Source organism: Rhodofomes roseus (assembly GCF_022264815.1).
Source record: "Rhodofomes roseus strain CIRM-BRFM 1785 chromosome Unknown C8Q71scaffold_22, whole genome shotgun sequence".
NCBI classification, from domain to species: Eukaryota; Fungi; Basidiomycota; class Agaricomycetes; order Polyporales; family Fomitopsidaceae; genus Rhodofomes; species Rhodofomes roseus.
The window spans coordinates 452,032-475,809 of NW_025952978.1; the positions used below are offsets into that span (position 1 = coordinate 452,032).

The 23,778-nt window shown below is 57.1% G+C and overlaps 6 protein-coding genes across 6 annotated transcripts; 3 read left to right on the top strand and 3 right to left on the bottom strand.

Moving 5' to 3' along the window:
- Positions 1–7: 7 nt before the first annotated feature.
- On the bottom strand, positions 8–3,717 carry C8Q71DRAFT_270472 (uncharacterized protein). The gene is made up of 11 exons (XM_047917426.1): positions 3,209–3,717; positions 2,762–3,155; positions 2,605–2,709; positions 2,422–2,553; positions 1,729–2,355; positions 1,170–1,675; positions 1,004–1,113; positions 804–952; positions 567–754; positions 295–512; positions 8–237 (listed from the first exon to the last, which is right to left on the bottom strand). Exons 1-11 carry the CDS (start codon positions 3,613–3,615, stop codon positions 62–64), a joined length of 3,012 nt encoding a protein of 1,003 aa, XP_047775323.1. The 5' UTR covers positions 3,616–3,717; the 3' UTR covers positions 8–61.
- A 51-nt stretch (positions 3,718–3,768) lies between these two features.
- C8Q71DRAFT_778368 (ARM repeat-containing protein) lies at positions 3,769–8,841 on the bottom strand. The gene is made up of 19 exons (XM_047924772.1): positions 8,567–8,841; positions 8,297–8,505; positions 7,963–8,223; positions 7,612–7,911; positions 7,431–7,558; positions 6,956–7,372; positions 6,706–6,901; positions 6,534–6,644; positions 6,408–6,479; positions 6,158–6,343; positions 6,020–6,100; positions 5,527–5,968; positions 5,312–5,469; positions 5,192–5,257; positions 5,042–5,135; positions 4,881–4,987; positions 4,516–4,827; positions 4,321–4,462; positions 3,769–4,269 (listed from the first exon to the last, which is right to left on the bottom strand). The coding sequence occupies exons 1-19, from the start codon at positions 8,673–8,675 to the stop codon at positions 4,217–4,219; spliced, it is 3,444 nt and encodes a 1,147-aa protein (XP_047775324.1). The 5' UTR covers positions 8,676–8,841; the 3' UTR covers positions 3,769–4,216.
- Positions 8,842–11,230: 2,389 nt separating this feature from the next.
- C8Q71DRAFT_798734 (uncharacterized protein) lies at positions 11,231–15,119 on the top strand (the record flags this gene model as incomplete). Its single annotated transcript, XM_047925834.1, has 8 exons — positions 11,231–11,249; positions 11,312–11,812; positions 11,846–12,033; positions 12,542–12,551; positions 13,917–14,208; positions 14,264–14,592; positions 14,648–14,860; positions 14,929–15,119. 8 exons carry the CDS (start codon positions 11,231–11,233, stop codon positions 15,117–15,119), a joined length of 1,743 nt encoding a protein of 580 aa, XP_047775325.1.
- Positions 15,120–15,208: 89 nt separating this feature from the next.
- Positions 15,209–17,088, bottom strand: C8Q71DRAFT_778388 (3-ketoacyl-CoA reductase). Its single transcript, XM_047924773.1, has 12 exons — positions 16,982–17,088; positions 16,795–16,934; positions 16,700–16,736; positions 16,511–16,633; positions 16,324–16,452; positions 16,124–16,262; positions 15,900–16,071; positions 15,764–15,844; positions 15,624–15,710; positions 15,385–15,571; positions 15,290–15,321; positions 15,209–15,231 (listed from the first exon to the last, which is right to left on the bottom strand). Exons 2-10 carry the CDS (start codon positions 16,924–16,926, stop codon positions 15,464–15,466), a joined length of 1,008 nt encoding a protein of 335 aa, XP_047775326.1. The 5' UTR covers positions 16,927–16,934; positions 16,982–17,088; the 3' UTR covers positions 15,209–15,231; positions 15,290–15,321; positions 15,385–15,463.
- A 1,425-nt stretch (positions 17,089–18,513) lies between these two features.
- On the top strand, positions 18,514–21,201 carry C8Q71DRAFT_714550 (uncharacterized protein; the record flags this gene model as incomplete). The annotated part of the gene is made up of 5 exons (XM_047920976.1): positions 18,514–19,167; positions 19,221–19,496; positions 19,549–19,989; positions 20,043–20,494; positions 20,550–21,201. The coding sequence occupies 5 exons, from the start codon at positions 18,514–18,516 to the stop codon at positions 21,199–21,201; spliced, it is 2,475 nt and encodes an 824-aa protein (XP_047775327.1).
- Positions 21,202–21,605: 404 nt separating this feature from the next.
- On the top strand, positions 21,606–23,322 carry C8Q71DRAFT_714511 (RAI1-domain-containing protein; the record flags this gene model as incomplete). The annotated part of the gene is made up of 6 exons (XM_047920971.1): positions 21,606–22,042; positions 22,117–22,227; positions 22,286–22,503; positions 22,559–22,646; positions 22,704–22,749; positions 22,801–23,322. The coding sequence occupies 6 exons, from the start codon at positions 21,606–21,608 to the stop codon at positions 23,320–23,322; spliced, it is 1,422 nt and encodes a 473-aa protein (XP_047775328.1).
- Positions 23,323–23,778: the final 456 nt, after the last annotated feature.

Genomic DNA, 23,778 nt, shown 5'->3' on the forward strand with positions numbered 1-23,778 from the left:
ACAATAAGATCCCACCAGTTGATGCCGCTGTCGCCATGAACAGTGTCGCGATAATTAACTGTCAAACCTCGATAGATGAAGGCGGATGTTGATTCCGCGCCTCCGCTTCCTCGTCATCGTCCTCGTCCATCCCGCCCTCCTCCGCGTCCGCGTCCTCGTCACCCACCTGGAACGCCGACCACACCATCTCGAGCATGGGTCCCTCCACGAACGTCTCGAGCAACGCCCTAGACAAGTCTTCACATGATAGCAGTCAGCCTCCGATGCCAGGCAGGTATACAGAGCACGGCATACCTAAAGCTTGGTCCAACAGGTTCTTCATCTCCTCGGTAGCCTCGAGGGGAGGGTCCGCCCAGCTCAGACGGCCGAGGGTGACCACCGTGATGTCGTAGATCGACGGGATGTCCCGCGGAGAGACCCTCCGGAACTTATGGTACAATGTGAACTGATTTTCCGCAGCGAATACGAGTGTGTACAGGACGGATACCGTCCGGACGGAGCGCATCACAGTGCTGTCGTGAACTGTCAGCAGGCTGTTGAGATGGCTAATTGGGACTTGGGCTTACGCTTCGAGCCGCTCGGGCGCGTCTAATAGCTCTGGGTCCTCCTCGAATAGCGGGGTCGTGATATTCGAGAGGAAGACAAGGATTGAGGGGATAAACAGCTGGGATTGCTGCAGGATCGTCACGGCATCGGTGTGGGCCATGCAAAGTGTCGCGACAAAGGTCATGATAGCGTCCCTAAGGTGGTCCGCCTACGGCAAGTGTCAATTGGTACGTGATACATCTGGTGGTGCAACGCACCTCTGTCCCTGTCCGTGTCTTGTCCCTGAGGTGGAAAGCCATTTGCTCGATGTGAGGGATCTTGGAGTAGTCCTTGGCTGGTGCTTCATCCGTATCCATGGCTATGGGTTCGTCAGGTATAGTCAGGAGACTCCGGAATATGCTGTGATCTAAATAGAGGTCGTCAGTACAGGCGAGATGCATATGGAAGATACACCTACGAGACGCGATCAACACCAGGACTCGAACAGAGTGGTACAGGAACCAAGTCGGGTGGGCAGGGGCGAGCAGGATAGACATGACGTCCTGGCGGACAGGCACGGCTGCCAGACTGCGAGCCGCATTGTAAGTCCGAATGTCCCATAACACATACAACACGACACAGACCGCGACGTATGTTCTTCAGGGATGACCCATGCGACATCTTCCAAGAGGCCCAACGTCTCCTTCGCAAGCGTCTGAAACTCAGGCGACCTCTCCCCCTCAACAGGAGCAACGTGGGCGCATATGATCTTGCACACGACCTCGAAGATCCTATCACCCGCAGCCTCAGCCCCTTCTGGTCGCGCAAACATCAACCGAGAGAACGCAGGCAGCCATAGGACGAGTACCCGCAGCAGATTGAGAAGACTGATAAGTGGGGCCATCGCCGACGATGTCTCGAGGACGTCGGCCATCTCGACGAGGATATCGAGGATAGTTCGGATGGTGTGGTCTTCATCGACCATCTCCGAGAGCATGACGCCCATGTTTTCCAACAGAATCTTGCTCAGTCGACTGTACGCATCACGGTGATCTTGTGATGCTATGTCTAGCTGAGTTGTGCCCATGAGGACTTGCAATGTAAGCTGCGTGGAGTCTGGACACCTGTGTGTAAGGATGATACGGTGTACCTGTTCGCCCCTTGTTAGCTTCACGATGCCATGGATAAGGTGAGACGGCAAACCTCAGCTGCCCAGTCGGTGGTAGGAAGCTCTTTGGCCTCATCAGACTCATCATCATCCTTTGGCTCGTCGAACATCTCCACATCGTGATCAACAGGCCGTTGAGTCTGCTCCTGCGTCTGTGTGAGGCCATTCCAAATTCCCAGCTGGATTTGGCCTTGGTTCTTCCTAGCATGCTTATGACCCAGAGGACTAACCGGCGGACTCGGAGGGGTTGAGTGCAGCTTCGGCGATGACACATACTGCGTCGAAGGTTGCGAGAAGAAGTTGTTGTCGGATACCTCCGCATTCGGCCCATTCCTCGCGCTCTCATGTTGCTTGCCTCTAGCCCTAGCAGCCTGTGACGGCCGCGGGGGTGACGAGTCGAAGGCGTTGAAGAAACCAGGTATCTTCGGCTTTTCTACCACGGCCTGTCCAAATTCATGACCTCTCCTGGAACCATTCGATTGCTGAGTCGAGGTGATCGCGTCATTGAAGTTGATGAGACCAGCGTCGTGGTCAATGCCGAGAGGATTCCATTCACGCATCTGAGATGGCACCCGGATAGGCGTCGGAGGTGCTTGTCTGCTGATCTTCCGAGAACGACCGCTCCAGGGAGAGCTACGACCAGACGTCTCCAGTTCATGTTGCTGCATCGAGCGATCCACAGTGTAAGTATACTTTCGAAGCGCTTTCGAGGGCAGCAAGATGCGTACCTTGAACGTATACTGTGTCTTTAAACGGTCGATCTCTTCCTTCTTCTCATTCTGGATCTTGAGCTGCATCGCTTCGGCCGCCTCTTTTGCGGCTTTGATCTTGGCTATCTCCGCTGCGTGTTCTTGCGCAGTCTACAACTGTCCTCAGAGATGCACAAGACTTAATAAAGTATATGATCGCACTTTCTGGATGCCCTTCCTCAATATACTGACTTCACCTTCCTTGGCCATCCGTACGTCTTCGGCTCGTCTCAAAGTTTCCTGCAGTTGGGCCTGCTCTTGCTTGAGCTGAGGGGGAGTCACGATACGCGCACATACAGACTATAATGCATGATCTCACCGCTTCCATTTGCACGCGCAGCCCCTCCATCTCCCTTCTTAGCTTCTCATCGTCTGTTGTCGTTCTCTCTCGCAATCCCGACGGTTGTCGTTGGATATGTGGAGGTCGTAAAGCCGATGTTGAGGGTACTCGTGACACAGGAGATGGCCTAGCAACCGGCGGTGTGGCTGTCCGTCCATGGGCAGCATACGGAGAAGAGGAGGGAGTAGAACCATGTTGAGATGATATGGGTCGAGCGACAGGAGGTGTAGGGGCCCGCTGGGCTATAATAGGTCTAGTGGTTGGCGGTGCAGGAGCTCGCTGACCCGGCGCAGGTCTTCCGGCATAGTTAGGTGCTCGTTGGGCCTGGAGGGTGACATGGTTGTTGTTCCGGGCTATACTAGAACTCTGGGTACTGTCAGTGGTTGCTGTAGCAGACCAGACAGACCCCAGTGCACGGGAACCTACGTCTCGGGACGCGCAGGATGAAGAGGTTGTTGTGCAGTGACATGATTGTTTGTTGCTGGACTTGCTCTACCATTCCCCCCAAATTGTACACCTGGTTTGAAGTATCCATTTGCGAGAGGTACGTCTGGCAGTATTGCCGCTGCACTGTGCAAAGACGACGACCGCGCCAGTCGGTCATTGGTGGACATCCCTGAATTGGCAGGCCACTGAGGGACTGCTCCGTTGGGCCCATTCCCTACGTGCACTGTCTTCTGCCGCTTTGCAGGAGGTAATTCCGACTCGGACGGCGTACGCTGCAGGGCTTGCGTCCGCTGAGACTCGACATACTTGTTCTCTACCTCATCAGCGGCGGCGAGGTCAGCCTCCGTGAACTCGTCGAAGTAGTCATAGTCGTCCGAGTCTTGCATTCGTTAGAGGCAACAGAGCATGAGCGGCACACGGGAAAAGAGGGGGTGAGTACTAAGAGACCTTCGCCGCCACAGACGCGTGCAAATCGCGTCCTGTCACGCCTGTCACGGACGCGTTCCCGTGGGCACACATGGCGACACACCCATTCTGCACAGGAATGCGACTAAAGAAAGACTGCTACTAGGACATCTAATCTACAGGATGCTTATCTCTGGGAAGTGCTACAATGTATCGTGAATCCGTGATGCTGTATAACCTCCACGAGCCAGATGCGACAGCGCCGGGCTGAGCGACCGGGCTGACAACGTCCGCGAGCGTCGACGTCAACTACGAGGGCGGCGCAGTCGAAAGCTCCCGGCCACGTTTGGCAGAGCATAGACAGACCCAGCATGCAGACATTGGACATTGGTAAAGGTACGCCAGGTCGAGGAGCTGATGCCAAGCAAGAAGGGATGTGGGGCTTGCGCCGGCCAGCAGCCCGTGCATGACCTCGGCGGGGTTGAGGACCGGGCAGCCACAGCAGACGGTGGGCATGATAGCCTGGAGCAACTGAGGCAGAGATTTGCAGAGTCAGCGGCAGAGCAAGCTTCGCAGCCTAGGTTATCCGCCGTAGCGTATCTTGATGGCGCCGTTGCGAGTGCGAGCTTCCAAAGCTAATGCCTCTTTCAACATCGGCGTAATTTCCTCATATGAAGGAGGGTTACCTTTCATCTCTTCCGTTTCCTCACGCTGCTCGTACTGAAGGACAAGCCGCTTCAGGTGCTGCTGTTCAACCTTGTCTTGCATCTGAGCTGTACGGGTTTGTACTGCGAGAGTTGACTCCGCAGGAATAGCAAGTTGCCGGGCCTAGAGAAGTAAAATCAGCGCCATTTGTAGCAATAGTTCTCGGGAGACACTACCTGAGGCTTGTTTCCACGCTTGGTGAAGAGGGTGAAGGTCATGGTACCGGGTTGATCGGCTGCATTCGTCGCAAGGTTGTCCTCCTCTTCGACATCCTCGTTGCGCTTCTTCCGCAAGACAGGCGGAGGAAGACTAGACTCCCACATGGCCAGGGCAGTCTTTTTGTCGACCTTCCTCCCATCCGCGGAGGTGTCTATCTCCATCTTCGCCAGCTCTCGAGCGAACTCTGCGTCATCTTCATCTGAAGGTCCGATATTCTCCTGCGAAGCCCTGAGTACGACCGCATCGGGAGACGGAGCGCGCTCGTCGAGCTACGTGCCGGCATATCAGTATGGAATGCACGCAATCGAACAATCGGACGTACGGGAGATATAGTCTGCATTTGGTCTTCGTCTTCCTCCTCCCCGCCGCCACGCCTTTCCTCGCCATCTTCTCCGTCGCTCTCATCACCGCTGTCCTCGGCGGTGGTGACTGAAGCGAGGCCGTCAGTCTGAATAGACATACTATGAATGCTACCACACGTACTGCCAGCATTCTGGAAGGCAATATTGAACATCTCCTCGACAGCTACCGCAGCTTCCTCGAAGGTCTTGTACACAGACATCTTCGGACGCACCGCCTATCGTGGAAATCACTTGAGATACGGCCGTGATGACTGACGGAGATCACACGCACCTCAAGAGAATCCGTCAACATGAACTCAACGTCCATCGGAAGAGAATCCTTGCACAACACATAGAACTAACCGCACTCATCAGCACGTTGTCTCCGGCTTTCAGGACAAGCGGTCCTCACCTGGAAGAACGTTAAGAGGTTGTCTAGTTTCTTCTGCTGCGTTCCTCGGTCGAAGCACATGCCGACTGTGTCAAGAACAACACAGACCAGCCGGACCCGGAAGAAGTCATCCGGCATGTCAACAGGGCATGGCTGGCCGGGCGACGGCCTGCCCTCGGCTACAGAACATCCGTCAGCATTGCGAGAGCATGCAATAAACAGCATGTAAGGCTTACGGTGGCCGAACGTCACCAACGTCCACAGCGTGTCGAAGATGATGCCGGAGCTGATCAAGCGATAGATGTACAGCTCGCCGAGGTATTTGGCAGTAGCGAAACGCCGCTGGTTGATGCTGTACACGTTCTGCTCCAGCCCGCGCCGGATGTCCTCCAGCACCTGGTCCACGACCGCGACGGCGAAGGCCGGATGGTACCGTTGTAAGTCATACGTCAGCATCGCAAGTAGCGCGATGTTGCCGAATTTGACTTTCCATGGCTTCGTGAAGACCTTGTGCAGTGTGCGGAGCACGGACTCGTCGTCCCAATCGAGCTTGCGCACGAGTTTGAGGACTTTGTCTATGGTCTTCTTGGTGAGAACGTCGTAGATGAGGTGTCGGATGAAGAGCTCCATGGGCGTGCGTTCTTTCTCCTGTCTTGCTGTGCGTTCGGGCGGATTGCACTAGGAGCCATGGTTAGACTGGTTGACCACATACATCACTCAAGTTAGTACCTGGTAGTATGCGTTCTCCAAGACGAGCTGCTGTCTCTGGTCGAAGTGCTGCATGCTTTGCTTCCTCCGCATGAGCTCCAGCTACGATATGCGGATTAGATCCATGCGCGTAAACAATACTCGTGACGCTGGACTCACCATCTTGCCAAAAGGCTCCCTGGTCTCGTCACTCCGCAGCAGGAAGCGGCCGCAGCATTCCAACAGGATAGCAAAATTGTCGACGTTCGTGCCGTGGAAGTCGTCCAAGCACACCTTGAACATGTGCAGAATGATATGAGGAGGTATCACTCGGAACTTGGTCAAATTGGCAATGAAGGTCAGATTCTATAGGAAGGTGGCAGCACCAAGATTGAGTCTAGGAAACAAGCACCATGGCGGGGGAGGTTACCTTGAGCCGAACCTCAGCAAGTTCGATGACAACCTTCTTCTTCCGCTGCAGATACCGAAACTCTTCGTCGAGCTACACAAAACATCTCAGTGACAGCGTGCGATGCAACCAATCGGGGAGACTCACGAAGGCTACGACGTCTTGACCGATATCCGGCATGTACTTGTTCAGAGTCGCAATAAGCCTTGAATAATGGGGCAGAAGGTCTATGCGACTCTTCGGGATTTGCGTCATGAACTGCACGACCACGAAATAGACTTCAGCCAGCAAGCTATAGATCGAAGTAAGAGACACGAACCCTTCCCAACCGCTTTCGGGCAGCCTTCGAATTCAGGAACGCGAAGTCGACTGCAGCTTGATCGATCATGGTTCGGTTGGTCGCGTCTGGAAGGCGCGCGAGCAATGCGGTCAACATCTGAGAAGGTCCCTGAGGCGCAAGCTGAGGAGTCGACGGGGGCGAGGTCTTCGGCGTTCCCGCCGTAGGGGTAGGCGCGCTGTTCGAGAACGTCAATACACCGAGAAGCTTTCTATGAACGCAGAACGCTCACTCATCCTCATCCTCGTCTTCTTCGTTCTTCAATGCGGCGCCATCTTGAGCAGCAGACGCATCCCCGTTAAACTGGCCTTCCTCATTGACCTTGAGGCCGGCGAGCTCTTCCTCTAGCTTCCTGACTTCCTCCTGCACCCGCTCTTGTTCTTTCTTCTCCTTCTCTTTGCTATCCGTGTCTGCTGTTTCATCGCCTTCACCCTCCAGACCAAGCACACTCCGAGGAACGTAGTCCTTCAGATCTGGAATCTCCTCGAAAAATCGGCGTTCCTCCTCATCTTCCCACTTCCCGGCGGTCACAGATTCGGCATCGCCCCCAGACACCGAGATCCCCGTGTTCGAGCCGATCAAGATAGACTCGCTCTTCTGAGATGCAGTCTTGAGCTCCGGCATAGGTAGGTAGAGAAGCTCGGACAAGCTGGGCACACCAAGCCAACGTTAGCTACGAGACACGCGACATAACGAGGAATCCTCACGTCTGGCAACTAGCTAGGAGCTTCTCGTAGTTCTTCGTCATCTTCTCGTAGGCCTGCTGCCTATCTTCGAAGATCTCTCCTGAGCGTATATATGCTTCGTGATTACGCCTGTCTTGTTCTTGCAAGCGCTGAAAAGGGGGCTCAGGCCTGTAAGGCATATATCCAAAATATGTGGGCGTACGTTGTGCTCATGCACCAGCTTCCTCGCAACGTTCTCAAAGTAGCCCTCGCACATCTTCTTGAACCTGTCCCGAACCTCTTTCTCGACCAGCTCGTCCTCTTCCTTCACGAGCGCCGGGAACGCGCCGTTGACCCTCGCGTTCGCCTCATCCGTGGCGGCAGACGAGAGCGTGCCAGGTTCCGAAGAGGCCGAAATCTGCTTGGCGCTTGCAGGCGGTGTGATGCCTAGGTACGGGCGAGCAAAAGATTTGAGGAACGTCGACAAGAGAGGCAGCGACGAGAGAGTTGGGTCGTTCGACAACTACACTGAGCGGTCAGCTAGCACACAGCTAGCATACACGGTGAGGCTCACCAGATCCTTGATGACCTTGATCATCCACTCGCCACCACTCCTGTCTGGCGCGTCTCTGATGATCCCAACCAGTGCAAGCTCAGCGCATACTCGTAGCACAGGGCGCTGACGAGTCACCCGCGCCGCATCCTCCTTCTCTCGCTGTTCAGGGGCCAGCGCGGCCAATGCGGCGCGGTTTGGCGGGACCAACGCTGCAGACAGTGCAGATACAAGGACTGGAGTGAACGTCTTGGGGAATCGGCGGTGTAGTAGAGCAATGATCTTTTGAATCGCATATATGCGCAAAGTGAGTTGTCTGGGAACCGCGTCCTGCGAGCGGTCAAACGATGCGCACCTCCGCTGCACTCCATACATCTTTCTCCGTCTTGCAACGCGATATGCCCTCCAGAACAGCACTTGAAAGCTCGTCCACATATTTCTCGAGTGACAAGGTCTCGATGTCCTTGACTATTTGATCGCGGTGCTCGATGCCGAGGGACTGGCGGATCCGCTTGATCAACGCGGTGTGCCGTTTCAGAGAAGAGTCCAACGCCTTGGCCGGAGCTGCAGCATTCGGCCGGAAACGTAAGTTCCTCGACCATAACGCAGTATTACGATGGCGCACCTTGGCCGGCTTGGGTCTCGTTGAGCTCCTTCAACTGCGCCCGCCGCAGTCGCCTGGCTTGTTCGTCGTCTAGTTTGGGCGGTAGAGACCCATTCTGGGCTGCTTCCATCGTCTCTCGCCCGCAGTTGCACGTCTGAAAATGTCGACGACGCGTGTTATAAGGTCAGAAGGTGAGGGTAGGAGCACAAGTAGAGTTCACATAGCCTCGCCGACCAGTTCCCGGAGCCGCACAAGTCAAGCGCGGCGACGGCACCAAGCCCGCCACATCTGGGTTGACTGCGACCAAACTGCGACCTCTTGACTCCGTCGACTCCCTGTCACCTCCTCCTCTGCATCACATTCTGCGGTCTTCGTCTGGCTCTGTGGCTCTGTCCTGCTATCTCTAAGGCTACCTCATCGGTCGGCAACTCTGCCGGGAAAAATCGTAGTCCTACTAGAATGGCATTCTACCGTCGACATCGACGTCACTTGCTCCCGTCTCTGTCTGCGACCTTCCGGAGTCCTGTCACAAAGAAGAAGATAAAAGTACCTATGGGAAGCTAGTCAAAGTGCAGGGCTGCCTCTGTTGTACCTGGAAATTCTTCGAAGGGGCTCGTTCGCTGAGACTTCAAAGCCTCAAAGCTTCACGGCCTGTTCCCGAGTGCACGTAAGTCTCACTGCAGTCTCGGTGATGCTCATATGATACCAGCCCTTGGTATGTGTGACGTCGACGGAATCGAGCAGATGTTCTGATCACACGTAGGCACGATACGCCATGACTTCATTCGGTGGTGGTTATGACATCTCTTCTGCATTGTCCGACATCAGCCAACGACACCGCTGCCATCCTATGATCACTGTGCACTCCGCTTTGCGTGGTTGGGCCCCAAAACCTCTACCGATGTGATGCAGCAGGTTCTTGGAGTGTTGTTTACGCATGTGCTTGCTCTCGCTGCTGAACAGATCGGAAAAACATCCCGGCAACCTGCAGAGTCTCATCGAGATACTTGACGAACGCAGCGTACACTAGGCCCGCTCAGACTGAACGGGTAAGGGTACGGGTACGGGCAAGGGCAACGTCACGGGACGTACCCGGGCGGCTCAGCCACGGTTGCCACGCAGCCACCGCGCTAGGGTTAGCGGCGGGTGGCTGCTAACCCTAGCCTTTTTCTCGCGGGCTTCTAACCATGGCAATAATTGTGGTCTCGAGTCTCAGAATAATTTACTTACATCACGGCCTTTCGGTGGCACTAATACGAGTCCGGTCGCACACTTGTACATGATTTTGACTTCTATCTTACTGTAGTGATTACCCTACAGACCAATGTCAGCCTGCCGAAACACTGCCAAAATAACACTTGCCTAAATCGGGTAAATGTAAATGTAACCGTAAAAAGGAACCACTCCCCTCGCAGAGACTGAGATAATTACTGGGTATGTTATTTTAATTGCAGACGCTCTGACTCGCTATCCACACCGTCTGTATTCTCTGGTTTGTACGTATGCCTTAAATGAAAGGGATAACTGGGAGGTAGGTTACAGGCGCTGGAGAGAAAGGCTAGGGTTAGCAGCCACCCGCCGCTAACCCTAGCGCGGTGGCTGCGTGGCAGCCGTGGCTGAGCCGCCCGGGTACGTCCCGTGACGTTGCCCTTGCCCGTACCCGTACCCTTACCCGTTCAGTCTGAGCGGGCCTACTAGCGTACAGATGCTGCCTTTGAACTCCGCGACCGCGATTATTGACGGGCTCGTTTGCCTCCGGCGCTGTTCGACGGAGACATCACGAATTGGCACCTCAATTACACGATGGACGCGATTTCGACTGATGGCTAGACAGTCACTGGCTGGCTTCGGTGTAGACGGAGGCAGTTGTTGGCTGCAGTCTTCGAAATCCAGTACTCTGCAAGCCGTCTGTGGTGTTCTCAGGGAGGACTGCTATCCTCTGCTATCGGACTGCAAGACGGGAGCATCCTCGAAGTATCCACACCCTTGGCTCGGTGCCTGCGGCAGCCATCAGATCTACTCTCGACTAAACTGCGATACTCTGTAGGCCACCAGGTGCGGCGAAGGCTGGTGAAACGGTGCTCTTACCGCATCGGAATACTTCCGGTACGGGTCTGCTATGCCTATCTCGGCTCGGCATTCCGTCGCGTACACAAACTCGTGTCTTTGCCGAACACGTTGAAGACAGACCATGTTCGCGGTCTCTATCACCCCGCACGCGCGGGTGCCTCGAACTAAATAGTCTGACCACGACTCTGCGGTGTGCTGGCACTCCCGCTACCTGACGTCTCCCAGGACTATGAGCACCATCCATGCATCATCCGCCCCTGCAGCTGGTCCTGCTTCTCTGCTGATGAGCCCCGCGGCGTACACTCCCTCTCTGGTGTCCGCGACGTCGACCGACACGGAGTAAGCATATTTTTCCCATCTTCTCCGCCTCCGACTCACCAGCATACGGACCGCTGGTGGGCACTCCACCTACTGGGCGGTACGACGTGATGCACGAGCTGCGCGAGGCGACGGCTTCACCGACTCCACTGGGTGAATTCCTTCGTGATCCAGCCGTGCTCACGTCCCTCTTAGGCCGTAAGAAGTCGCGCCGCGGTTCGACGAGCAGCTCGCACCGCGAGCGGGTGCGCGAACACAGCCGAGAGCGGAGTCGCGAGCGCGACCACGACCGCGAGCATGGCGGCAAAGAGCCGCGGCGGGAGAAGAAATCCAAGGACACGTCGGACACGTCGAGCATCCTCACGCTCGTCCTCGCAGAGGAGGAGCGCCAGACGAACCGTCTCAAGGCCGTCCTGCGCTCAACAGGTGAGCGGCTCGACTACGAGCTGCGGCGCGCGGACCAGGCGGAGCAGCGCGCGCGCACCGCCGAGGGGCACACGCGCGAGGTGCAGCTGCGCGTCGCTGCGACGGAGTCCGGTAAGCACCAGGCCGAGTTGGACGCTGCGCGCGCACGCGAAGAGACGAAGCGATATCAGATCGTCGCAGAGACCGCTGAGCGGGAGTTCCGGCGCGTGCAGGCCGACATGCGGCGCCTCGAGCAGCTGCGGCAGGAGGCTGAGGACAAGGCCTCCGAGGCCCGTGACATGGCGCGGAAAGCCCAGCAGACGCTGCGGGAGTTTCAGGCGCGCCAGGAGGGCCGGGAAGAGGGCCGGAGATTGGAGTCGACCAGGAGATACAACGATGGGCGGGAAGACGGCTTTGAGGATGGCCGTGCTGAGGGCTTCGAGCAGGGACACGCTGAAGGCTTTGACGAGGGTCGTGCGGAGGGTTACTCTGTCGGTCGATCCGAAGGCCACAATGCCGGGCGTTTGTTCGGGTTTGAGGAGGGTAGGAAAGTCGGGTGGTCCGAAGGTTACACCGAGGGTCTGGAGAAGGGTCGAAAGCAGGAGCGTGAGCACGCTCTGCAGGCCTTCGATAAGTTCATGGACTCCGAAGTCGGGCGGGAGAACATACGTGAGAGCGTCATCACAATGACGACGGTAAGTCTCCTATTTATACGAACTTGCTTCACGGCTAATCTGAACGGTTGTCTAGGAGGATGAAGACGAGCGCACACAGCGTTGGATACAGGCGACCCAGGTCAGGGAACCGAGCCCGCTTCCCCTCCCGTTGCGCGCACCTTCTCCGGTAGATGCCAGGACGCCATCGCCTCAGCCAGTTCGCATACCCAGCCCAGCACCCGCACCCATGCCGTCCCCACAACCTGTCCACGCTGTCCCTCCGCCCGCGCCTAACCCCGTATGGTTGCATCGCCGTGTCAATCCCGTTCCTGAAGCGAATGCGAATCCCCCTCGTATCTATGCCTGAAGCAGGCAGCCGTCACAGCCCTCGCGTTGCATTGGACGCGGGAAGTCAGAAGAAGTGGAAGCCCGAAGGGCCTATGTAATGTATGTATAGCGAATATGTGTAGCCCACTGACGAGTCTTGTAATACAGAACGCAGGCGTCCTCGTTTTCATTGACCCTTTGACCCTACTATTGTAGGTAGATAGACAATCGTATGTAATGTGTGGACTGCATCCTATTCAGTCTTCTCATAGATGTTCGCTGCTGCGGATCTACACAAGGTCTACATAAAATCAGGAGAAGGCTGGCGCCTCCGACATGGCGGCTAGCAGTGATGACAGAGAGCATGAGTCGGCCGTATGTCGAAGGCGGAAAGCATTCGAGTTTCATGCGGGTGGGCTCCACATAAAGCCTGAATCGAGTTTAAAACGAGAAAGAACCTCCGGTAGCCAACCTGAATCTGTACGACTATCATTCAAGGCCTAGGCCTGAGCCTGCATCGACGGACCACATACCAATCCAAGCTTTGGCACTGAAAGTATGCACCAAATTGAGTGAGAGCAACGATTCAATTCAACGGATCGTCGGGAGCAAGTACGTCAAGTACGGGACTGCAGCGTTATCCGCATGGACACCCTGCCACCGGGATCCCCCGCCGTAACTCAGAAGTTCATTGATCGCACAGCTTCGATATGCAGTCATCTCGACGCAGACTGCTGCTGTTGGACTTTTATGGACCAGTTGGGCAGATCCTACCGGGAAAGCGATACTTCTGTGGGACAGAGTGTGGTCGAATGGCCATATTACCGATCGCGATGCTGCTTTAATATAATGTACCTGGGTCCGCATGCCGGCCTCGACATCGTCGACAGCTGATGGTCATCAAAAGCACAGCCTACAAGCAAGGAGAACAACCTACCTGTTCACGCAGATGTACACTGACAGCGATGATCAGGACTGAGCTTGTGTTTCGATAGCAAAGAATAGGATCCTCAGCCTACGCCGTAATTAACTGTAGACAGTACTTCGTGGCATGGTGCCACAGTGGGCAAGTATGATCGATGCATATGATGCTCCTCGAGACTCACTGTTAGAAGCTGTTGAAACCTGTGTGAGCTTGGTTTGATGCGTAGCAGCGTTGGGTTGTACAAGCCCATGTCAACCGTCCCTTTGCACAGCCTGCTCTGGGGGCTCCGAACTCGGAGGAGGGATAGCGCAGGCGGTGGCGACCAGTCAGCCAGAGAATTATGATGCATGGACCTGTCTACTCATGGGGGTGCCTCCAACAGGCTCGATACTCTGGCACTCAGCTCAAACAGTGAGCCGACAGTAGTGACCACTGTCAGCGAGCGAGAGGGAGGCCGACATGTCGGTGCAGGATCAAGAGATGATGGGAGGGAGGCGATGGCCGTCTTCCGCTGGTGGCTTGATCAGGTGCAGATACGATCTTGAGCGTCCGCCGCGTTGAGCGAGAGCGTATAAGCGTCTGGGCATAGCGTCCCCCTCTACTATCGCTGCCATCTTTCTGCCCCTCCATTCCCCACCGCCGCACAACAGAAACAACATGGCCCACACAGAGCCGCCGACCCCGATGTCGCCCAGTGTCGGTGCACGCCGCAAGGGCGCGAAGATCCTGCCCAAGCTCCCGCTCTCCGCGTTCACTCCTCCGAACACCGGCACTTCCGATTCCTTCCCGGGCCCACCGAGCCCGAGCACGCTCCAGCCGGAGGAGATCGTCGACATATACGGTGGATCCGATCTGAGCCAGTGGAAGGCCGAGGCGGCGCGCGGGATCGGGGAGAAGGGCAAGGGCGTCGTCCTGTCGCTGTACGGGAAGGAGTTCGCAGAGGTCGAGAAGGAGCTCGAGAGGTGCGTATATGAGGCTCACGGGTGCTAAGCGAGGCACTGACTCGATCGCCCCCAGCATTAAATCCGCAGCGGATGGCCCATCCGTTATTGCCGTGCTCGTCCCGATCGTGCACCTCAATGATGAGGGCGCCTTCGTCCCGCCTGCGTATCTCGCGACCAAGAGCACAGCCGGCCCTGTGCTCGTGCCCACGGTGGTGTTCACGAAGAGCGACCCGCTGGTGAAGAAGGCCCTGCACTGGGCGCTGCTCGAGGGCTACACGATCAACATCGATGTGCAGTGCGACATCCGCGCGACGGAGGGCGGGTGGGATACGCTGGAGGATCTGCTCTCCAGCCTCGAGGATCCCACGTCCCCGAAGAAGCACCACGCGAACATTATCGTCTGTGCGTACCTCGTTTCTCATGGCCAAGCTAGCGTTCACGCGTTTGCGATGGGCAGCGAACATCCTGCCGCCGCCCGATGACATCACCCTCCCGATTGTAAAGCTTTTGACGCACCCGTCCTACCGCAACTACCAGGCGCATACCGCTGCGCTGTCGCTCTATGCAAACGTCTTCGTTTCCTACCTCCCGCCGGCCTGGGGTTTCCCCACCCCACCCCAAAGTGCACAGAGGGACCGTACAGAATGGAAGAAGCGCATCAAGATGTACAGTGCGTTTTCATCCCTTTCTGTTCGTCTGTCTGCAAGCCCACTGACCGCTGTATTCCAACGTCCACAGTCAGCCCCGCAGTAGAAGCCTTCGGTTTCGAGCGCGTCGTCTTTGGATCTGCCCCCTCCGCCGCCACACAAGCGACGTCGAACGCCAGCGACTGGTACGAGCTCGCACGCGAGTCCTTCGCGGAACTCGGCATCGAGCAGGAAGCCATCGATGCCGTGTTCTCCGGGAACGCGAGACGTATCTTCTCATGACCTCAAGGACGTCTTCGAAGTGGACAATCAGGCGCGATGTAGATTGGATCTAGTCGGATTTAGTGCTGTTGGAAAAGATATTGTATACTAAGTACTCTTGTTGACCGTGGATCTGTCATAAGTTATTGGCGTGACTGGTGAATGCAATGGAAGGTGGGGAGACGGCGTACGCCCTCCTCTTATAAAGGTCTGAGATTTCAGTCTGAGCCAAAAAGAGCCATCACAATCAACGGAATGTACTCCATAACACGGATCGTAAACACACACGATTACGGCACCCCACAAATACCATATCATCTCCGATGAACCCAAAGGGCTCATGTCCGCGAACGGCGGACTCGAGCTCACTGCTTTTTGGCTTCGCGCTCGAGCTTTCTCAAGTAGCGCTTGCGGATGCCGACGTGAAGGTTGTGCGTGTACCGGACGAAGAGCATCTTCCAGCCGAGAAGGTTCTGTACTGCGCGTCAGCGCTGTCAGATGGTGAGAAGAGGTGAAGGGACGGACCATGGCGTAGTCGATGATCGCGTGGCTCCAGAAGGGCGTGCAGACGTTGGGGCGGCCCGTCCAGAGCGCACCGCAGGACAGACCGACCTGTGTGGAGGGTCGTAAGGGCAGACTACTCGGGGGATTTAATGCAGACGAACCTTGTTCAGGACCGAGCGGACGTAGTTCTTCGGCGTCGGCGTGGTGACGTTTGCGCGGCGGATCTTCGACATGTTCGATACCTAACGAGACATGCAGGGTTATCTAGCCGCCAGTCGGGCTAGGAGGGGTACGCACGACGAAGTAGGTGTTTAAGCACTGCACGTCGACGCCCTTGCCCTTGACCTCCGCCGCGAGTGACGCCGTGAACGCGGAGAGGAAGGCCTTCGTGCCTGCGTATGTCGCGAGCATGGGCGAGGGGATGCCCGTGCCCGAGAAGGAGCCCATGTTCAGGATCAGGCCGCGGCGGCTGTCCACAAGGCAGTTAGCTATGGTGTAAGGGCAGGGGATTTGGAACGCACCGTTCGACCATCCGCGGGAGGACGAGCTTGGTGACGCGGACGTTGGCGTTGACGTTGATCCGGAGGATGTCTTCGACTTCTTGGTCGGCGGCCTCGGCGAAGTAGACGGGGGCGGTGTGCGACTTGCCTACATTGTTGACTGGCGCCCGTAATCATGTTACTAGATTGCCGGCGTGTACCATGAGGGTGATGGAACGTACCGAGGACGCCGACGTCGATGCCCTGCAGCTCCGTGGCGAACGCCTTCCACTTCGCCTCGTCCTCCAGCTTTGAGAAGTCCATGACGATCGCCTTCGCCTGTACCTTCTTGCCAGCTGGGGCGCTCGACTCTGCGACAAATAGCCTCAGCACTTTCGCGGACCCCGCACCATACTGAGTGCAACTGACCGATCTCCGCTACAAGTGCATCCAAGGCCGCTGCGTTCCTCGCGGAGACGAGGACGTTGAAGCCCTTCTTGGCGAGCTGCAGCGCAAACTCCCTGCCGATACCCTCAGAGGCTCCGGTCACAACTGAAGTGGGTGTGAGCTCATCCCCTCTCGTTGCCCATGGCTGGATGGAGAACGTTCAACGCGCACCTGCCCAAGCACCCTTGCCAGCACCATACTTGTTCAGCTACAATCCCTGGCGGTCAATCCATCTCAAAGCGCAAGATAGCGAGCAGAGCACTCACGCTAGTCCCAGGAAGCACGAACGTCTGCAGGAGCACCCCAGCCGCCTTCAACGCGAACTTCGCGCATGAGAGCACACCGAGCGCGAGTAAAAAGAGCGCGACATTCGGGTGTTCCGCCAGCTTGTCCAACATAATGGTGTCTGGCAAAGTCGTGAGCTGACGTTCCGTGGTGGCCAGGAACACCTACAAGGTTGGCCGGGCAGTTGGATGTCCTACACTCGCGCGCGCTGTGGCGGACACCGCGGGCAAACCAGGTTGTTCGAACTCCGAAAACCCCTACGAACATCGGTCCCGCCTGGGAACCTTTACGGACTCCGAATATTGTCAGAACATGCTGCGAACATGATGCGTTTCAGCCGATTTCAGCATGTTCGGAGGCCGAACATGCGTGTTTTCGGCGAACATGCTACGAACATGAGAGATGTAGGAGCATTTTCGGAGTCAGTCAAGCTCTCCGAAAAGGTTCCCATGGAGGACCGATGTTATTAGCATTTTCGGAGCCCGAAAAACCTGGTTTGCCCGCGGTGGGAGTCTCTGATGCACGCTCGGCGCTCGGCGCTGACCGGTGCGATGTTATCACGTGCCCGTCAATATCGCACGACGCAACACACCGTGCCCGGCGCTTATGATTTCACCTGCTATTTAGTACTGAGTACACCTTTGCCAAACCCTGACTATATCGTTGTCATTCGCAACTATCCAGCAGAGCACAGCAGAGAGAAGAACACGTCACTTCTGAAGCTCACATGGGGAGCGAGCGCAGCGTGCTTTTAAGTAATGGTCTGAGTCGTGGGCCACGGTACGGTGCCAGCAGTAGTGCGCCATAGTGCTTCGATGTGCACATTTGCTTAAGTATTAAAGGCATTCTACATATTCCCACATTTTAGTAGTACATGTCACAACACAAATTGGGATCCTCGTTGTGGCCTTGTTGCGGTCAACGGGCCTAGGTTGCCACCGCATGAGAGCCACCGCAGTTGCACAGATCGTTATCTCATCTCAGATCCAAGTCACTATGCTTCGTGTGGGGAGGCGCCACTTCTCAACATCGCGCCATGTCTTCCTATCTTTGGCATCTCATACTTTCTTATACCTGTCTAGATCGTTCCTTCGACATTGAAAAGTGCGCATGCACACCCAGCACGGTTCTCCTCGCCGTTCTGGATGGAGCCGATTTGCAGTGACTGTGACAGTGTACCCTCCGCGAATGGCCTCGGAAACGTTCCAGACCCGTCGTGCGTATTCACTGACGTCGAAGGTCGAAGCGAGGACAGTGCGATCACCGCACAGGCATATCCTGGGAGCACCCACCGGAAAGGAGCCCGCGCATGAGGGGTACGCGGGAGTTACATCATCGTAGTGGAGCGTGCGCCTTGTAAGTTCTCCTCGCTACTGCAAGCACGCAAGGACAGCTTGCGAGCTGCTCGCCTGATTCGGTCGAGGCGGAGACGAGTGGTGTTCTGTGTTGATGTGGCTGTCGATTTGTGGGTCCGTCTCTGTTGCGCCCTGGGCGTGGACCACGATGACGTACAGTACACAGAACTCTGCTGTGGCGGCGACCGCTTGCATCTATGACGAAATGCGTCATGACGTCGCCACTCAGAACCTATATAAGACCCAGGTGCGCGCCGTGTCTCCTCACAAGTTGCTCACGATTTACGACCCACTTACGATCTCAAACACAGCACTCTCTCTCATCTTTACGACTCTCACATCACCATGTCTCTCGCACCCGCCAAGCAAGACATCCGCGACCGCCCCGCCCTCGACGCCGTCACCGAGCCCATGAACCGCGACCAGAAGAACGCCGACGTCGACCGCAAGCTCCACCTCTACGGCGTCGCCACCGCCCTCCGCGAGTCGCGTCTCCCCGCCAACGACCAGATCGACGCCGCCCTCGAGTATGCGCTCAACCACTCCCCCATCGCGACCGACCAGCTCTCCGAGTCTGGCCAGGTCCTCATCCAGGACACCCGCCAGGTCCTCGACACCATGCGCGCCATCGTCCGCGAGAAGAACGCCGACGAGCTCCTCCAGAACTTCGTCTGGCACACCCGCCAGACCGACACCGAGCGCGCCAAGAAGGACCCCAACGAGGTCATCCCTGTCGGCCAGGACAAAGTCCAGAACGACGCCAACCAGGCCGCCCAGCACCTCCGCACCCTCGCCACCCTCGTTATCACCAACGGCGAGGCGCGCAAGCTCATATCCGACTTCGGCGTCATTGGCCGCGACCTCCTCGCGCGCGGCGCGGGCAAGGTCGCCGAGATGTCCCGCCCCGACGAGGACGCGCTCCGTCGTGTCGACGAGCCCGGCCCCGACCACCACTTTGTTACTCAGGGTGGAAGGAACGCTGGCACTGACGAGACTCCGGTATGTGACTTGCGCTACGTGTTCACTAAGCGTGTATCTAACCCATCATCCAGATCCCCGAAGTGCAAATCCCCGGCACTGGCCACCGCGTCGCGCAGGACCCTCGCAATGAAGTCGGCCAAGGTACCACCATCCAAACCGAGAGTGGCGAGCAATACCGCGGTGACGAAGCCGCCGACATCGCCACTCAGAGGGCGAACGCGGCCAAGGAGCGCGCTCGTTCCGAGGCTCAGGCTCAGCGCCAGGAGATCCAGCAGAATGTCGTCGAAGACGATGCTGACCCGGAGGCTAAGAAGAGCCGCTTGCAGAATAAGCTGTCCGCCGCAAAGGTTAGCATACGGTTCCATACTACAGCGCGGTTTCTCACACGCACGGTTGCAGGACAACGTGCTCGGCCGTGTTCCTCAGGAGCACAAGGACAAGGCGAATGAGCACAAGGACCGTGCTCGCCAGTTCTTGAGCGACGAATATTTCCCGCCAGAGCGCCGCGACCAGCTCATCTATCGGTTCAAAAAGGTTGTGATCGAGTGCCAGAACCACAAGGACTACCAGGAAGCGATGCGTTGGCTGCTCGACACCGGCGCGGAGTACGTAGGGCACGGCCGCGTCGTGGCCGACCATGGCAAGGACTCACACCAGCAGCTTACGTCCGACGACAACCTCCGCCAGGCGTGGTCCGAGCTCCGCACGCTCTTGGAGCGCTTTGCCAATGGCGCGAGCCTCGACGTCATCGCCAACGCTGTGCGCGCGTTGTACGATGACTCGCGCAACGACGAAGGCCTCCGTCAATGGTTCAGCGAGGTTAACGAGTTCGGTCGCCGGGTACGTACTCTGCCCTTGACAAAGTGGCAAGCACTGATGAGGTCTTCTTGCAGTGTCTCATGGAACCGGGCTACATCCTCGATGACCAGGCCAACGACCGCGCGAACGAGCTCCGCGACAACGGCCGCCAGTTCTACGACGACAAGTACAACGACCACTTCAACAACCTCTGGAACAGCTTCGCGGACTGGGGCAACGCCTGGACGCAGGACCCGCTCAACCGCCGGTTCGGCCAGGACTGGCAGCGCCTCGCGAAGGACCTCCTGTTCGATAGCGAGGGCAGCCTCAAGTACAAGCCCGAGCTCTGGCGCGACATCCGCAACGTCGTCGTGCCCGGCCTGGTCGCGAACATCGGTTATGTCCCCATCCCGCGCATCGAGTACACGGACGACTCGCTCGACCTCGTGCTCGAGAACCTGGCGCTGTCGGGCAAGAACGTGTTCCCGAACATCGTCAGTTTCGAGGCGCACAACTACATGAAGTTCTCGCCGTACGATGCCATCAAGTAAGCATTTCTCTGTCTAGTTTGAATCATTTCAGATTCTGACAACCTCCCGCAGCGACGAAGGCCATCACGAATTCACTCTTACGCTCGGCCACATCCAGGCCGACTTGCGCGACGTCGCCTTCTACTACCGCCGCAAGACCGGCTTCCCGAAGATGACCGACCAGGGTCTCGCCGACGTGCTGCTCGGCGGCACCGGCCTCACCATCACCGCGCGCCTCGCCTCGTCGCGCGACCCGACGTCCGTGTTCACGGTCAAGGACGTGCAGGTGAAGGTGGACACGCTCAAGTTCGCAGTGCGCGACTCGAAGCACGACGCACTGTACAAGGCGCTTGCACCGCTCGCGATGAACCTCGTCAAGCGGCAGCTGCAGCGCGCGCTCGGTGGCGCGGTGCAGACCGCGCTCGAGTACGTCGACGGCGAGCTCGCGGCGGTGCGCGACCAGATGGCGGAGGCGAAGGCGAGCGAAGACGGGAACCGCGTTCAGGTCCTGAAGGACCAGCTCGCGCAGAAGAAGCAGGCCGCCCAGGGCAAGGCGGGCGAGGCCGACAAGAAGACGGGCGAGTTCAAGGTCGTCGCGCAGCCCGGCGCGGAGCTTATGCCTGAGCATGGGCACCCTGAGGGGTGGGTCAAACGTGCGGGCGAGCGCGTTGCGGCGGCGAAGAGCGGCGAGGAGTGGAGGAGCGATGCGTATAGCGTCGTCTGAAGTGTTCCTCCCTCGTGCTTTGATTCGGATATGTAAAATGTTGCCTTCGGACGCTGGTAGTGTTACCCCGACTCGCTCCGCATCTTGTAGTATGCCGTTCGGTGTCATTGTAGCGTTGAGATACCTGTATTGTTACGTTTTCTACTACACAATGTAATGTTTCTAATCACGTTGTATCGAACACTTGCTAATTTGCTTGCCATGGAGCGTGATCTGAGTTTCGTCTCGACACATCTTCGTTGTGACTTCTCATTTCGTCACTGCCACTGCGGATCGACGAGAACGTGGCGTTCGTACTCCTAGGTGCCTTCCGCCACCTCGCTGCCCACTGCCAGAGTCCTTGGAAGCGCAACCGAATACGGAAGTCATACCCATACCCGCTGTCTATTCGCTTCGCGCAACACATGTCTCCTACGAAACGGAAGGTATCCGACGTACTAGAACAGGAGGACACGCAAGAACGGGCGGCGAAACGTCGCGAAACCACCCAGGCCACGGCCGAGCACCCCATCCGCAGGCTCTCCTACCCCTCGACCTCCGCTCCCGCGCGCACAGTCCCTTTTCAACAGCCCGCACCCCTCCTGACGTTCTCATACACCCCCGCACGCGAGCTCGAGTTCACCGACTCCGCGCTACGGTACTACGTCGCGCCCCCGCATAACGCGGACCTGCGCTATGGCTACGAGCGGTGGGAGAAGCGGCCGGAGGAGAAGGGCCGGGTTGACGGGCTGCTGAGGGCTGTCGCGAAGATGCGTGAGCGGATGGAGAGGGGCGAGCCGGGGAGCGGGAGGAGGTGGCTCGAGGGAGTGGGGGTCGTTGCATGGAGGGGCGTCATGACCAAGTGAGCTTCCGTCGTTCCGGACTGCGAGCCGTTCCCTGGATCGTTGGGGCTGATGCGAGTGTTGCGTGAGGGAGGATACTTACCGCGCCGTACGAGGAACGGGATGGGTGGGAGATGAACGTTATGGACGTCGGTGGGACGTTGTACTTTGAAGAACACTTGTCGGATGCGAAGCTCAGGGATAAGTGAGTCTGCGCAGTGTGTTGTGCATGGCTATTTGAAGTGACGTTTGTCTGTGATCAGAGAAGACATGGCACCCCATCACCGCCTACAGTCTTACTATGGCTACTCATTCGAGGCATGGTCGACCTCAAGTCGACCTGGTGTCCGCGAACGAATGGACGGGCACCCTGAAGGGTGGGGAGGCGACGTGGACACGAACGTCCAGTGGTGTTGCGTTGTCAAGACGAAGCTGGGGGACACTCGGCTTGTTATTGGAGGCGAAGTGGATTGCGCGCGAGGTGACACTCTGTCTGCCTCTGAGACGTCGCTGGGAGACTGATGGTGCGTTCACAGAGAAGTTCACAGGGAAGACCAACGGTCTAGTTGAGTTGAAGACTTCTATGGTGATACGTGGTGCGCAAGATGAGGCAAGATTCGAGAAGTGAGTGGTATTGCCACTTGCGAAACTGACTACCCTGCTGAAGTCACTTCTTGTAAGGAAGCTGCTCAAGTTCTACTTTCAGTCATTCCTCCTCGGCGTGCCCGTCAGTATACTCATCAATTGTGCTTCAAAATATTCTCTCATGCCGGCACAGGAGATTGTTGTCGGCTTCAGGACACCCGCTGGCCAGCTGACTACACTGCAATCGTTCAAGACGATGCAGATACCTCGTATGGTTCGTGGCAAGCGCGGCGCCTGGGACCCCATGGTCTGCTTCGACTGGGGCCACCACTTCCTCACGTTCCTCAAGTCTGTGGTACGCGGTCCCGACGCAGACGTACGAGCGGCGGATCAAGAGAAGGACGAGACTGGGAGCGAGGACGCTGCGGACATGCCACGGGTGTGGCGAGTGGCGTTCCAACCCAAGGTTGGGATCAGTGTGACTCTGCTGGACGACGCGGCCGTGCGTGAAGTCGAGGCAGGCGAAGACAGAGTCGGGTTCCTTCCAAGGTGGTACCACGATGAGTTGGCGAGCGCCAGCGAGAACGACGCTACTGCAAGCAACATCGCCGATGGCGCAATACATCGAGGGGATGCAGATGCCCGTGTCGAGAAGAACACCCATACAGCGCCCCCAGATAGCAGCAAACTTGTGCCATCGGGTTGGGTGACATGAGCCGTTGTAAGTACAGTGCATTGTCATCAAGCAGCCTCGATGTCACAGTATTGTAGCATATTGTAGGTAGTCTTATGAAACATCTGCCGCAAGAACTAATTGTCCGGAATGCCGCGAGCAGGCCGACAGTCCTTATAAGCCATCCGTCGTTGCCAGGCCATACAGCTTGGACTCGCCCTCATGTGGTCAACGTTGAACGAGTGGCACCATGCAGGAATGATATGATCAGATGGAGGCTTCTTGTCAGATGCAGCCACGTTGACTATTTAGAGCAACAAAGGATCCACCGCAGGTGGTTGAATATCTCGGAGGATAGACGCGCTCCCGACGGTGCTGTGGCGAGGGGACGAGAATTTGAAGGTATGTGCGCACAGGATATCTGCTATCGCGGTTTTGCTCAGGGTGATTTACATTGGAAAGGACCATCTGTAGGTAGCTGAACCTGTCGGCTCGCCG